This window comes from Lagenorhynchus albirostris, chromosome 2 (genome assembly GCF_949774975.1).
Source record: "Lagenorhynchus albirostris chromosome 2, mLagAlb1.1, whole genome shotgun sequence".
NCBI classification, from domain to species: domain Eukaryota; kingdom Metazoa; phylum Chordata; class Mammalia; order Artiodactyla; family Delphinidae; genus Lagenorhynchus; species Lagenorhynchus albirostris.
The window spans coordinates 104,095,667-104,111,107 of NC_083096.1; the positions used below are offsets into that span (position 1 = coordinate 104,095,667).

The 15,441-nt window shown below is 46.8% G+C and overlaps 1 protein-coding gene across 6 annotated transcripts in view; it reads left to right on the top strand.

The window, feature by feature from the left end:
* The window catches only part of BCAR3 (BCAR3 adaptor protein, NSP family member), a 212,877-nt gene that overhangs the window by 169,426 nt on the left and 28,010 nt on the right, over positions 1-15,441 (top strand). For 3 of the 6 annotated variants that reach the window (XM_060139557.1, XM_060139552.1, XM_060139554.1), the window contains one exon: positions 13,898-14,026. The exons of 2 other annotated variants lie outside the window; for them this stretch is intronic. In XM_060139557.1, the coding sequence (XP_059995540.1) occupies positions 13,898-14,026 (129 nt within the window). Of the gene's footprint in view, positions 1-8,256; positions 8,341-13,897; positions 14,027-15,441 lie in introns of all 6 variants that reach the window. One more of the 6 variants, XM_060139555.1, reaches the window with a different exon arrangement.

Below are 15,441 nucleotides of genomic sequence, written 5' to 3' on the forward strand. Positions count from 1 at the left end.
GCTGTAGATGTTAACAAAACACTACTCTTACTGAATGGAATCTCACTGCCAGACGGAGCGATTAATATTTCACTTGCGTTGTCTTATTTAGCTTGTGTGTGTGTGAGAGAGAGGTGTTATCGGAAGTCACTTGAGGACACGGTTAAAGGGACCAAAGCAGTTTAGAGGAGGTTTTCATCGGTCGAACTGGTACTTGGCTTTTATTTGAAGCCCTTCATTTCACTGACCCAATAAAGGATTAAGTGCAACCAGCGACCTTCAGCCTTCATCGTAAGTGTGGCACATCCAACTTCTCACTGGGAAGAATCAGAATACAGGGCTGCCTCATGGGGGTGATGTAGATGTCTGCTTCAGGAAGTCACCACCTACATTTGATCTGGAGGGGAGGGTACCCACCATAGCTTTCAGCAGGGCAGGATGTTAACAAATGGCTTGTTGAAAATCTTATCGTGTTTCAGTTTATCTATTACCAGAGAAAGGTGAGACCCCCTTGGAGTTGAGCACTGAGTGAGCCCCTGGGTAATGCTTTGTCAAAAGGGTAAGAAACATGATGGACAAACCCACTGGGGCCAGGGGAGGGAGGGGGAGGGGAGGAGAGCTTATGGTGTAATGAGTGCATTCAGCAAGTTCTTTCACATGTGAGTAACCTTTGTGAAGGAAAAACCGCTATTCTTGGTGTTGGATGTGCTACATTCTGTCACACTTAGAATTCTTCCTGCAGTTTTCAGACCGAAATCGGTCTCCTTCAGTGAAAAATAATTTTCAGTCCCTTGGTGTTTCATCAAAATAAAATTGAACTTCAAAAGCAATAGCTTCATGATCTAGCAGGATGGGAGGGTGTGGGGAAGATCTTGCCCAGAGAATGATTGTGGATGAAAGGCAACAGGAGTTTAACATCAAAGGGAGCCGTGGGTCCCAATCAGAATGATTCTAATGTAATTAGTTTGGAACGGAGGATTAAGTTACTGCTGCCTGCTTAGAGAGTGTGCTGCGTTAAGGCTCCAGTCTGCACAAATTAAAATTAGTCTTTTTTCATTTACACATATGGAAAGCAGAATTTTAATGCGAATTTCACAGAACCTTGATAAGCACGGAGTTCCACAGATATCCTCTTCATGTTTCTTATTCATGGTTTCTGAGCCTCTTTTAATAAGCATTTGATAAGGTTTGATAATGAATAAAATGAAATCTCTTGGACTTGGGCTCTCTGGGGGGGTTGATGGCATTTTCCTATCTGTGCTAGTGTCTGACGGCCCCTGTATCATCATTTGTCTGTGAAAAGGAAAATCACACAAAGTAAAAAAATGAAGCATCTTAATTTAACAGCAAATTGCAAATCAGTTTTTAATGGCACTGGAGTGAGAATCTGATGCAAAGTGTGATAAATTACTCAGGTTTAATTATAAAATGGTAAAATGGCATCAAAACCCATCTGTAGAATCTTTGCTGAAGATGAGATTCTTTCTAGGATTTAGAAAAGAGGAATTTATATCTTCAAGGAACTTAAACGTTAGCAGCAAATTAATTGAAGTGTTTCAGAATGCTGAAACTTATTGAAATTTTATGAAATCTCTTTGCTACTGAGTCCTTTCTCAGAAGGAGCCAAAGGCCCTCACTGACCTCAAAGAAGACAAACACTGAGAACTTCAGCAAAACAACTTGTGATTTATTACTGTTCATTCCCTTCGGATGTCTCGTCTCCTCAAAGAGGCTCTGTAGCCCACGTCAGGCCATGGAATATTTCTTACTCATGTCTGCATCTCCCCTCAGGTCTAGCCTAGGAGGCCGAGCGGCACAGCAGGCACTTGGTAAGTCCTTGAGTTTAATCAAAGGCACAGTGTTCCAGTGACTATCAAGCTCTTGATTTAAAACTGATTACCTGGGACTTCCCTGGTGGTCCAGTGGTTAAGCATCCTCCTTCCAATGCAGGGGACATAGGTTCGATCCCTGGTCGGGGAACTTAAGGACCCACACGCCGCGGGGCAACTAAGTCCGGCCACCGTAACCACTGAGCCTGCGTGCCCTGGAGCCCGCGAGCCACAGCGAAAGATCCTGCGTGCTGCAACTGAGACCAGACGTAACCAAAAATTAAAAAAAAAAAAAAAAACTAACTACCTGATTGTTTCTGCAGAACTTTGGCCAACAGGGTGAAGTACTGTGTGGGTTAGGAAGCTGCCTCCAAAGACTGCGTCACTGAGCTTTAATCTCAGGATGGAAAGGAGCAGGCTCAGAGGCAAGGGCCCCAAGTGAGACCAGAGGTCCCCATTTGTCAAGAGCCCAACACCTAACAGGCAGAGAGCCTCTGGGACAGCTCAGGGCCTTTCCCCGCTGGCCCACAGAGTACCTTGTGTGAATTAGAATCAGGCACCCTTTCCTCAAGACGCTCTATTGCCACCTGCCAGGCGGCTGTGGTATACAAATTTTCAATGGCTGTTTACGAAGGACCCCTCCTTAGATATAATGTCCCTCTGTTGTACACATCCCGGAGCCAGTGGCCAGGCCACGGTGTGGCCACCCCCCACTGCTCTGGGCCAGGCTGAAATGCCCAACTGCCCATGCCACCATTTGCTTTTGTCTACCAAATAGGAGATATAAAATTTGAATTTGACATTTTTTCTCTTTGGACTTTTAGTTACAAATTAATTCTTTACTTAGGTAAAGACTTTGACTTTAATCACAGTTATTAGCATGAGAAACTATATTTGTCTAGCCTAGCACCCCAGTGGGAAAAGTTGGATTAGTAAATTCAAGCCTTTCTTCACTTATCTTTGGATTATAATAAAATATTTTTAGGCAAGCCATAAAGCCAGCGAGTGTCAGTCAAAGGTGGCGCAGAACCCAATATACGAATAGTTTCATTTCAAGGCCTTAGGATTGCCGCAAATGCCATCCCCTTTCATTCTATTCTACCTCAGATTAAAACAGTTGAAGGTTTGTACTAGAAATTGTTGGGCCTGAAACTGGTGGAGAAGTGGATTCTTGTTTTTCAGCCTGTGGTCAGGGTTAAGAGTGGCAGAAGTAATTGGGATTTATTCATTCTGTGGCTTCGTGATCAATTTATGCAGGTTTTCAACAGTAAAAATACCACTTGGATCTCTGAAAGCCCTTGATATACTTTGGAATTTGGTCATCAACTGGTCCACTGCTTAAAATTCAGCACAAGGCAGTGTTTCAAAGGGTCTGAGTTTCTGAAATCCCCAAAGAATCTCATCTTTAGGCGGGTTTACTTGTACGCCAACCCTAGATGCTAAGAGGCTTGGTGAGGCTTAGAATACTCCTGTGATGGGGATCAAAAGTGTGCGCTTTCCAGGGTGGAGGAGCTCCGCCTCTTCAGGTGTTTACAGCATTCGTTAGGGTTCGAGATGGCACGGCTGTCACGTCATCACGTGTCTTGCTGGAGTTCAGTGGATCTGAGATGAGGGTCTTTCCGGACTCTGGCATTGCCCTGGCCACCTGGGGGCAGTTCACAGCGGACTCAGAGGGGTTTCCCATTGGCTCATCAGAGGACATGGTCTTTGCTGAGAAATTAGACCAATTTTACATGCAGTCGGACTTACAATTTTGTTTGTGATCGTAATTTCTGAATGAGATTTATGGAAAAACATGACCTGTGGAGTTGTTTGGTACAACCCGATGAGTGGCCTGGACTTCTGTGGACCTCTCCCTCAGTTGAGTAAAGTGGCCTAGGGCAGAAGAGAGAAGCTTTTGTCTGAGAGCCTGATAGCTTTCTGGGTGTTGTGGCCCGACACTGCACTAGGACAGAGTAGCCCAGAAGCTTGCTCCCTCCCTTCCTCTTTTCTTGCACACATTCCCACCCTCCTTTTTTTATTTCAAGCAAGTTAATTCCCAACCTTGGTCATAGAATGAATGACTAGAAAATCATCCCAACCTTAAAAATTCAACAAAAAAACATATTGATGACTAAGCCTCGAAGGCCCTGAAGGACACATCATCTCTGTACCAGGACGTCTCAGCCCTCGGGCAAAACACACAACTTTCTTACACTCTCATGCTGCCACTCTGTCCTGTGTGCTGTGGACGTGTGGCCGGCTGGAGTAACCACGTGTGCATGTTAGTACTGAGACGCGTGCCGCCGAAGCAAAGTGCCTTCTTACGGGTGCTCAGTGACGCGTCACCCTGCACAGGTGGAACCGTTTAGTGCTGCTCAAAACCCCAGCAACTATTGACCTGGAACTGAAATAAACAGAATAAACATAACTATGCCTAAGTAGAAATTGGTAGTTCCAACTTCTAGCTTTTTTTATTCCATCAGAACTATTGATAAATTCTCAAAGACCAAATATCTCTCAAACCTTCTGATGGGTTGTATAATTCGTTTTTTAAAAAAAACTCTTTAGTGAAGTAACTTTCTATTTTTTAGCTAAGAAGCATCTTTAGAGGGTTCAAATTCTACGTTGTTCCACATGAGCACCTACCGTGTGCCAGGCACTGTGCCAATTCCTTTTTTTTTTTATCCCAGGGGCATCAGGTCAGGTAGTCCTGTGACGTGGGCGCTATTACTCCCAGGTGCAGACAGACACAAGTTAAGAGAAGTCTAGAAAGGTGGTCAGGGTCACCTGTTCTTTTATTTTTTCCCTTCCAGTTTTATTGAGGTATAACTGACATACAGAACTGTTAAATTTAAAGTGTACAGCATAACGATTTGACTTCCATACGTCATGAAGTGATCGCAATAAGTTTAGTGAACATCATCTCCTGTAGATAGAAAATTAGAGAAATAGAAAAAATATATTGTTTTCCTTGTGATGAGAACTCTAGGATTTACTCTCTTAACACCTTTCATATGTAATGGGCAGTAGAGTTAAGTTTATTGATCATGTTGTACGTTACATCCCTAGGACTTATTTATCTTATAACTGGACGTTTGTGCCTTTTGACTCCTTCATCCAATTCCCCCTCCCCCCACCCACCTCTGGTAACCACAAATCTGATCTCTTTTTCTATGAGTTTGTTTGTTTGTGAAGTATAATTGACCTACAACACTCTGTTAATTCCTGTTATGTAACATAGTGATTTGATACTTCTCTACATTCATAATGATTACCGTAAGTTTGGTTACCATCTGTCACCATACAAAGATATTACATAATTATTGACTGTATTCCCCACACTGTACATTTCACCCCCTGACTCATTTATTTTGTGGCTGGAAGTTTGTGCCTCTTAATCTTCCTCACCTATTTCTCTCATCCCCCAACCCCACTCCCTTCTGGCAACCACCTGTTTGTTCTCTGTATCTGTGAGTCCGTTTCTGTTTTGTTATGTTTGTTCCTTGTTTTGTTTTTTAGATTCTACATATAAGTGAAATCATACAGTATTTGTCTTTTTTTTGTCTGACGTATCTCACTTAGCATGATACCCCCTCTAGGTCCATCCATGTTGTGTCAAATGGCAAGATTTCATTCTCTTTTATGGCTGAGTAACATTCCATTGTGTATATATGCCAGATCTTTTTTATCCATTCATCTATTGATGGGCACTAAGGTTGCTTCCATATCTTGACTATTGTAAATAATACTGCTGTGAACATAGTGGTGCATATATTTTTTCTAATCAGTGTTTTAGTTTTCTTCAGATAAATACCCAGGAGTGGAATTGCTGGATCACATGGTAGTTCTATTTTAAATTTTTTGAGGAATCTCCATACTGTTTTCCACAGCATCTGCACTCATTTACATTTCCACCAACAGTGCATGAGGATTCCCTTTTCTTCACATCCTCACCAACACTTATTATTTGTTGTCTTTTTAATAATAGCCATTCTGACAGGTGTGAGGTGATATCTCATTGTGGTTTTGAGTTGCATTTCCCTGATGATTTGTGATGTTGAGCATCTTTTCACGTACCTGTTGGCCATCTGTATGTCTTCTTCAGAAAAATGTTTATCTAGATCCTCTGCCCATTTTTTAAAATCAGGTTGTTTGGTCTTTCGCTCTTGAGTTGTATGAGTTCTCTGTATATTTTGGATATTAGCGCCTTATCAGGTATATCGTTTGCAAATATCTTCTCTTCAATAGGCAGCCTTTTCATTTTGTTGATGGTTTCCATCATTGTGCAAAGCCTTGTAGTTTGATGTAGTCCCGTTTGTTTATTTTTGCTTTTGTTTCCCTTGCCTGAGGAGACATATCCAAAAATACGTTACGAAGACCGATGTCTAGGAATGTATTGCCTATGTTTTCTTCTAGAAGTTTTATGGTTTCAGGTCTCCCATGTAAGTCTTTAATCCATTTGAGTTTATTTTTGTATATGGCATGAGAAAGTAGTCCGGTTTGATTCTTTTGCATATAGCTGTCCAGTTTTCCCAACACCATTTACTGAAGAGGTTGTCTTTCCTCCATTGTATATTCTTGCCTCTTGGTCATAGATTAATTGCCCACACAAGGGTAGGTTCATTTCTGGGCTCTCTATTCTGTTCCATTGACCTATGACTCTGTTTTTTGTCACCTGTTCTTGACCAACCTCCAAACTCTTTCTTTTTCTCCCCACCCAGTGGCAAGGAAGCTGCCACACGGAGGGTGAAATGGCAAGCATGGTTCCAGTCAGTAGGTGTTTACTGGGTACCTGCTGCGTGCTAGCCACCAGGCTCTGGGAGCCCAAAGCAAGTAAGCCATGGCCTCTGCCCTCAAGGAGCTCATGCCTGGCAGACTGTATTGCCCCCACTGTGTAGAGTGTGTTAGTGGATTCCCTGCCCCCTTTGATAAAATCAGACTAATTCAGCATGGCCTTCAAGGCCCTGCCTGCCTCATCCAACTCCCCTCTGGCCTCTCCCCATCCCCCAGCTTGGGCTCCAGCCGGGATGCACAGTGGCATCTGCAGGTGGGTCACTGTCTCTGGACCATGAGAGAAGGCATGGAGGAGGGACATAAGGGACTGTGTGTCCATGAAGCTGTGGAAGGTCCTATGACCAGGGCCCTGTGTCAGTGTGCCTCAGAAAGGGAGCTCAGGGCCAGATGGAGAAGGGCATCTCCTGCCTTCGGGTTTTATGTGTAGGATACTGTGAGCCCTTTGGAACATGTGGACCCTTTAAATAAAGTCCACAAAACTTTAATGCCCCAAATCTGCTGACTCATGGACCCCACTCATGGACCCACTGCATAATGGCAGTACCCTTGCCCATCTCCCCCATCCATCAAGCCTCTGCCACTTATTTCTGGGGACCCACAAAGATGCCTCACATAGGCATCCACAGCCTTCTCGTGACCTGGGCCTCCTGGCAAATTCAGACCTGGGTCCCTGTACGAGGTGTCCGTATATAGCAAGAGCGGTGCATCAGCTCACCGGGCTTCAAGGAATGTAATGTGTTCAAAGCTCAGGGATCTGGGAGGAGAGGGCGATGGGGGTCTGTGTCCCTTATGGGCCAGGTCTGAGCCCTGGGAGAGCGAAAACCAGACATAAGAAGCCGATCCATTTTGGGGGAGGGGGAGCTAGAAGAGACTCTGGATCTCTTGTCAGCCCCAGCTGGGGCACCCCTTGACTAAAGTCTCTGAGGATATGATGATCTGTGGCTTTGTAGGTGGTGGGTTGCAGCACTAGACATGGGGGTAGGGAAATTATCAGGAGGCTATTGTGAAAGTTCAGGGAGAACAGGACATGATAACCTCCACGGGGATTAGAATGGGCCCTGGTGAGAGGTATAATCAGGAATTTCTTGATCCGTGGAAGCCAGTTCTGAGGGTTCTAGTTTGAGTAATGAGGGCAGTGGAGGTGCCAATGACTGGGAAAGGAGAAGAGCAGGCTTTGCAGAAAAGATGAGTTCCATTTATCCATATCGGCATGTGAGCTCTGAAGTGGATTCTGGTAAATATCCCTACCACAGCAGCAACCCTAAAGGCTGGAGGTGGGGATTTGGGCATCATCAGCACATTTCAAAAGACTCTGAACTGGCCTCGTGCCGCTAACCCCAGCCCCATCCAGTCCCTTCTGCTCACCGCAGCCAGATTGATCCGTCCAAAAGCATCTTTTTTTTGTACCTGTTGCCTTCCCGGGCAGAAAGTGTCAATGGCCTTCAGCGTCTGGAGTGTGAAGGTCTAACCTCTCAGTCTACAGTGCCCCTCTGTCTGATCTGTCTGATCTCTGCCTTCCTGGGTCAGGACTTCTCTGGTCACAAGTGACAGGAGTCCAGCACAAACTAACTGAGGTATCAGGGGAGTTTGCCAGTTAACATGATCAGCTGGGGTTAGGGATGTGTGTGCCGCTCGGACCCTTCCATCTCCTCCTTCTCTTCTCTTTGCACAGTGACTTCATTCTCTCAGCCCAGTCGGGTCAACATAAGGTGAAGCAACCTCCGTTCTTCCAGTCTCATGACGTTTTCACAAGCAGGTAGGGTGTCCTTCACTCAGTTCCCTTAGAAAGATCCCAGGAAGAAATTTGGTGAGGCCAGCTTGGGTCAGGGACTTAGCCAGGCCAGCCAGCAATGTCCAGGGAGGTAGGTTTGAACCACATACTTAGAGAAAAGATGGAGCTCTCCTGGGGAGAGAAAACGGGTGCTTGGGGTGTTAGGGGGAGAGGCTCCGCCTGCTCTAGCCCTCTCCTCCTCAGACAGCACCTTTATCTGACCAGGCCCACCTGCTCTTAGCTCACATGCCCAAAGCACCCTTACTGTTCTCAAGTTTTATCCTCAAGGGCCAACCCTGATACCCCGTCTTCTCCTTCCTACCCCCCCACCCCATATGGGGCCTTTCTGACATGGGAAAACCAAAGGATAAAGAGGTGGCATAACTTGCCCAGGCTAAGGAGCTGTAGGGGCAGGGATGAGATCCCAGCATTCTGTCTCCAGAGCTCAGGGATGTGTTAAACTATTCCCTGTGTGGGCTTCTAGGAGAATGTGCCCTCCTGAGGGTAGGGACCCAGCCTGTCATCAAACGCCAGCAGCCTGAGGGTTGGCAAACTGCTTGGTCACCATTGTTTTTGGCCCCAAGATGGTGCCTCTGCAGTCTTTTCCTTTCCATCCACAGCTCCCAGCCTGGGGATGTGGTCTTTCTTGGTGATTTGCACAATTTAAAATTCTGTGGGAACTGGGAAGCTTTCCTTCCACACAGGGAGAGAATAAAATATGAGTTACAATGCAGATGCCATCTATTCCCTAATCCTCTCAATGGTCTCCCACGGCGGCTCTGGGGCTTTCCCACCGATGGTGGTGAGCACGCGTCCCTCATCCCCCGGACTTAGGAACACAAACCTCCGGAGGGTCTGGGTCCCATTGTCGTGCCTGATTTGAAATGCAGGATCGCGCCTCACACCGCCGTCGCGAGAGGAGACCCTGAGCTCCATTCCTCCCTGGGCTGGGACAGCTTTTTCTTCCTCAGAGAACTGTCGAAGTGTGGGTTTCCTTGTTAATCGAGGTTCCCAGCACGTCGGGGAGCTGGCTCTGTGCCTCCAGAATGTGTTTTCCAACCATCTCCTGGGCTCCAGCTATCCCAGCCTGTCAAGACCAGACTTGCCTGCGGTGTGGGGCTCCAGAGATGTTCCTTCCAGATTAGAGTGATTTTCGGAGGCGGCCTCAGCAAGCTAGGACTGGTCCTGGCCGTGTAACCAGACCAGAGGGCCTGGGGCAGGTGGACAGCGGGCTCCTGCAGAGGATTGAGGTAGCCAGTGGGCACTTAAACAAGGACCAGGCTGCTTTCCTGAACTGCTTTCCTCCCAAATACTGGCCCACCCACCATGCCTGTGCATCAGACCTTAAACACCTCAGATGTAAACTGTTCATTTTATTTCACCAGGTGAATGGCCTTCTGATATAGGCCTATAAAAACAGTGAACAGTTCGCGCGGTCTGTGTACCACGGTATGTCATAAGCGCTTTATGGATATCGATCCATTTCATCCCTATTAACCTGTCGTCATATGTTATTATCCCCGTTTTGCAGACCAGGAGCTCTACAGAGAGGGAAAGTCACTTGCCCAGAGCCACACAGCTGGTGAGTGGCACAGTGGCCTATGGATGGAGGGGGCAGGCTGGCCTGAGCTCTTAAACACTGTGCTATAACATCTGTTGACGTCAGGGTTATGAAAATGCTGGCAGTAGGAAAGTAGTAGCTAGACTCAGATTTCCATGAAAAGCAACAATGATAGTAATTTATGAACTTTCTGGCTAAACTTCAATTCGGTTGGACAGTTGTGGGCCTCATCCATCCCCTCATTTGCTGTAGTTATCCGTTTACCTACCTCTCGTCTCAGACCCCAGAGCCAATGACTGGGACTGGAAGAAGTTTTAGAAGTGGAGCCATGTGAGTGGGTAACCGTGACACAGTAGTTACTAAGCCCTGCCTCCATCCCTCCCTCCCTTTCTTCTTTCCTTTCTTTCCTGCTCAAGGTATACTTATTACTTAATTTACATACATAGCACATTTTTTTACACCTCCCCCCCCCAAAAAAAAGGACTGCTCTCAAATCTCTCATGGATCAGACGCAGGTAAGACTTGGAGTAGAAGATACGTGTCCAGCCTGCATCCTTCTCTTATGGTGGCTGTGGGTGGATTTGGTCCCTGGAATGAACCTGGCAAGACTTGTGGCAGAATGTTCTTGATCCAAAGCCTAGCAGCTTCCCTTCCTCCGGAGGTTGTGCCCCAGCTGCTGTGTGTGGTGGAGCTCAGGATGGCCAGGGCCCGTGCTGGTGCAATGAAACCCTATTCCATCTCTGGCCTCCCCTCGCTGCCCCCTCCTCCCCTCAAGATAAGAGACTGGAGAAACAAAGAATCAGACTTATCTTCCAGGAATGAAGTTCAAATTTAGGAGCAAATAGTTAGAGAATTTGAGCTTGAAGAAAACGTTGTGTTACTATAAGGTGGTCATTAGTAATATTTATAGCATTTGTTTGAGAGATCGATTATTTGTAATTATTTTCTTGCTTTCTCTGGCAGTTGAAGAACATAAGGTCCAAAGGTCAGTGAGTACTGCACTTCCATTCAGTGTAAACTGCTTTCTTATATGGTCACCCGTCACCAACCACGGGGTTGACAGCACATCAAAGTACCTACCTACAGCGGCAAAATCAGAGTCAGCAAGGTGGAGCTGTCATAAAATAGGCACCTGGGAAAAATAAAAGTTGCGTTAATATATGTGATTAAAACAATGAGTGAAAGTTCTAGAAGGCATCCTCTCCCAAATAACCACTCTTTAATCATGAGAGTGACCATATGTGGGTGACTTCTGAATTGCCTCTTCAGTTGTTTGGGAGACATTGCCCACATCATCTGTAAACGCAGAAGCTCCCAGCGGCCCCCTTGGCTCCTTTTAATGCAGAACCAGCCCTCACTGGCTTGAAATTAAGCCCCTCCCCCTCCACCCCCTCCCTCTTCATCTCCCTCCCTTTCCCTTCTCCTCTTCCCATTTAAAATACAAGTCTGGACAACTGTGGAACTCCCTAACTTTTCACAAATTATGCAAGAGCTTGAGGGCATATTTTCTGAAGTCTGGTCTTCTGTCCCAGATTATGTGAGAGGGTCAGTCTTACGGATCTATTCTCTCTTCTCTAGGTACTTCCCTAGAGTGCCCCATCTCCTGAGTCTGCAGGGGGAGAGAACAGTAATTGTGGACTTTCCTCTAAGGAGTTAGGACAGAAGTAATGAGAACTGATTTTTTTTTTTTTTTTTGGTAACAAGTGCAAAACAATATTATCTCAAAACCTGAAGTAAAAGATTGTCCCATATAAAATGCTACAGAAGACCTTTGATGTTTATGAGATGCCGAGAAAGAGAGAGGGGGTGGAGGATGGGACGTGGCCTGGGTGTTGGCTATCAGGGAGCGAGGAGAGTACGGGGATAGCTTTCGGGGTCTGGGCGAACACAGTTTCAGTGGAGGGTTACACAGAGGATAGGACCTGCTGGTTGCTGCATTTTCAGAGCTCGGACCAAGAAGAATTGGACCCAGGGCTCGGCACAAGGGATTTAGGCTAGGTGTACAGACTGTCAGGGTGGCTGAAGAGAGGCCAGGGTCACAGTATCGGTTAGGATTTAGCTCAGCTGCCAGTGACAGGAACACCCAAAATAACAGGCTTAAAAAAGCTAAAAGATCACATGGAAGACCTGGAGGCCGGCAGTCCAGGGCCGGGTGTTGGCCTCACCCTTGGGAGGGACCTGGGCTCGTTCAGGCCTTCTGCTCGCCTATTCCTCTGGTTTGGCCTCTTCCTCATTATCCAGGATGGTTTTGCAGCTCCGGCCATCACATCTCAGCTTGGAAGTCCCACCAACGTGGCAGTTTACCCTTCCTTGGCCAAAACTTAGCCACGTGGCCACATCTCCCTATAAGAGAGAAAGACTGAGGAATGTCAGCCATCCTTTAGCTGTGTGGCAACCCGCCCGGTTAAACCAGGGCTTCAAATAATTTGAGAGGAAACAGGAGAACCTCCATAACTAGGAAAAGTCATAGACATTGGGTTATTTGTTCATTCAGTGAGTACGCAGTAACCATTGTGTTCAGGCATTGCCCGAAGGCAGCAGGGGAGAAGGCAGATGGGCTTCTGGTCTCGGGAAGCTTGTTACCTAGCAGGAGGCAAGACAGACAATACACAAATAGCAGATGCGGCCTGGTTGACAATCTACATTCTGCACTCAGAATGTCTTCAGATGTACCTGTACATAATTAATGATCGAAGCCGACAGTGTCAAACATCAATGCTAATAATGCCTGCGGGCGCTGTGGGCAGCCAACATCAGTATCTCTTTGATAGGAATTCAGCTCATCTGTCAAACACTCCGGGGGGGTGGGGGTCCTGCACTGTGAGAAGAGTGGTGGGGAAGAGGTGGAGGGAGAAGTAAATAATTAGTAAGCCAGAGCCCCACCTTGAAAACAGCCCGGGAGTCATTCTGCGGCCAGTGCCCTCGTGGGCTGAGAATCAGAATCCAGCTATAAAATCCCAGGTCTTTTTCTTCTTCTTGAGTGGAGGAGGTCTGGGGGGCTCTTTCCTTGCTAAGGTGCAGGGCAGTGTGATGAGGATAGTTTTGTGATTCCTACAGGCCTTTGAGGCCCAGCTGGGGAAGTTGAGAAAACACAAGGACACAGCCTTTTCCTGCTCATATGACCTTCAGCCACAGTCCCTGAGCCTGGTTTTGCTGGGAACCAGGCAGGTGTCCAAGTTCAGTTCACATGTTGTAAGTGGGCGTGGGTTCTAAATTAAACCCGGAACAAGTGTTACCCACCCAGAACTCCTGTCCCGGCCGCTGTGCAGTGACCTAGATTCAGTGATTCTCAAACAACTTGAGGTGAAGAGCCAGTTCTTTGTTTTGATTTAAGTTTCCTTTTCCAATCTGTCGTAAAAAATGAAATAGCAGAAAAATGAAATTAAAATCACATACAAAATACAAACTCAGACTTCTGTTAGTAGATTCAAGAGACATTACTCTGTCCAATTGCTCTAAACGTTTTTAAAGGCAAACTCGGTCCTGAACTGGAGTTTGCCGGTAGCAAAGATTTCAGAGCCATCACGACAGCCCTGGGACTGCACTTTGGGCAGCACTGTCCTGCAGGCCTGGGACCATGGGCCGGCTGGGACTCTGTCCTTCCCAGCTCTGTGTTAGGACAGCTCTGAAGGAGAATGAGGAAGCTCTCTGGGTGGCCTGGCACATCTCTCCTTGGCGCCCCCTGCCCTGCTCCCCATGTTTTCAGCTGCTACCCGAGTCGACTGATAAAAGGAACGGCTTGGCTTACTCTCCTATCATAGTCCCCGAGTGCAGGTGAAAATACACGATCTCTCCAGCCAGAGAAATGAAAGTTCACAGCTAGTTGTAATCATTATCCAGGCTCCTCTACCTGACCAGGGCTTTGGGCATCTACTGGTTTGATTAGCAAAGCAGCCGACCGCAAGGCTGGCGTCTCCAGCCGGCTGGCCTGGGCTCGCGGCCCCAGCAGGCTGGGAGATCACTGGTGACCCTGTGTTGCAGTTCTCCAAGGAGAGGCACGTCATGGACAGGACCCAGGAGAGGCTGAAGAAGGAGCTGGAAGAGGAGCTGCTGCTGAGCAGCGAGGACTTGCGCAGCCATGCCTGGTACCACGGCCGCATCCCCCGACAGGTACCCGCCCCCGCACAGGGTCACACGCCCAAGGCTACCAGGCGCAAGCTCCGGTTCAGCCAGAGCCGCACTACTACAGGGTGGCCTGTGGTGACTTAACGTAGGCGCGTCTCTAAGGAGACCTTGAGAAGAGCTAAGGTCAGGAATCCAAAGTACGTTTCCCCGTGGCCGGTGAGTGGATGAAGGGAGAGCAGCTGTTCTGTGGTTCTGTAAACAAGGAGCAGGCAGGAGGCAGCCGCGCAGGGTGATACCTAGGGGAATATCAGGCTGGGCTGTGGTTCAGATAATTGAACTCTTGGCCGACTGCCTGCAGCCTCATACCCTGTGGAGCCTGCTTCCTTCTCAAGGCAGCGGTTTAATTTCAGGTGAAGAGGGGGTATCATCAGGGCGGGTGACCCAGAGCGACAAGGCCGCCTATGCCCTAGTGGGGCTGGCACTTATCCACTCTCCATCCCTCCCCTCCCCGGCCCCTGGCCCAGGGGGTGGGAAAGAAGAGGAATCATACCAGCGACCACAGTCTCATGGCCAGCATGTACTTTGTGTGATAGTCCTTTGGGCCATAGCCGTGAATGATGTTTTTGTATTTAATAGTATAGAAACTGAAAAATAGAATAAGTGCAGAATTGAGGTATAGAGTTTCTCTTGGGTTTTCACTGTAACCTGATCTGACCAGTCACGCAGGACAACATGACAGGAAAGGGGTGGCTGAGGGTGAGGGAAGGGCATCGTGTTGTGGATGTTTTTTTTTAACGTAGCAGCTTTCTCAGCACCATCAAAGAAATAATCCTGATCCTAACTTTGTTTTTTTTTTTCTTCTTTTAGTGTAAAATCGATTGTAGAAAATAGAGTAAAAAGAAGAAAATTAAACACTTACCTGTAATTCTCCCTTCTGGAGATAACCACTATGAACATTTCGATATAAATCCTGCCAGACTTTTCCAAATCAAGTATGAGCTCATGCTGCATATAACTTTGCAGCCCACTTTCTTCCCTTAATGCTATTTCCTGGGAATTTTCTCCTGCTCTGAAATGTTCTCCTACACCAGTCTCCATTGTCTGTGTCCACTGTATGCTTTCTGCATTCTGTATTGGGCACTCTCCCCAACATCCTTGCAGATAACTACTGTGTTCATGACTATGATTATTTCCTCAGGCTCAATTCCAAGAAATGGAATTTCTGTGTGAAAACATTTTTAAGGCTAAGATGCAATTTTAAGGTAACCATGGTAGCATACTATTCTAAGCTAGCTGATCAAATGTTGGCATGTCCTAGAAAACTTATCAAAGTTTATAAATCTGGTGTCTGTCACCACCATCATTCTCCTTATCGTGATCATAAAATTTGTTTCCCATTTGCCATGAGTGTAAATGTTCAGCTATACATCACTCCCGATTGTATAACTAAAGACTGTGAC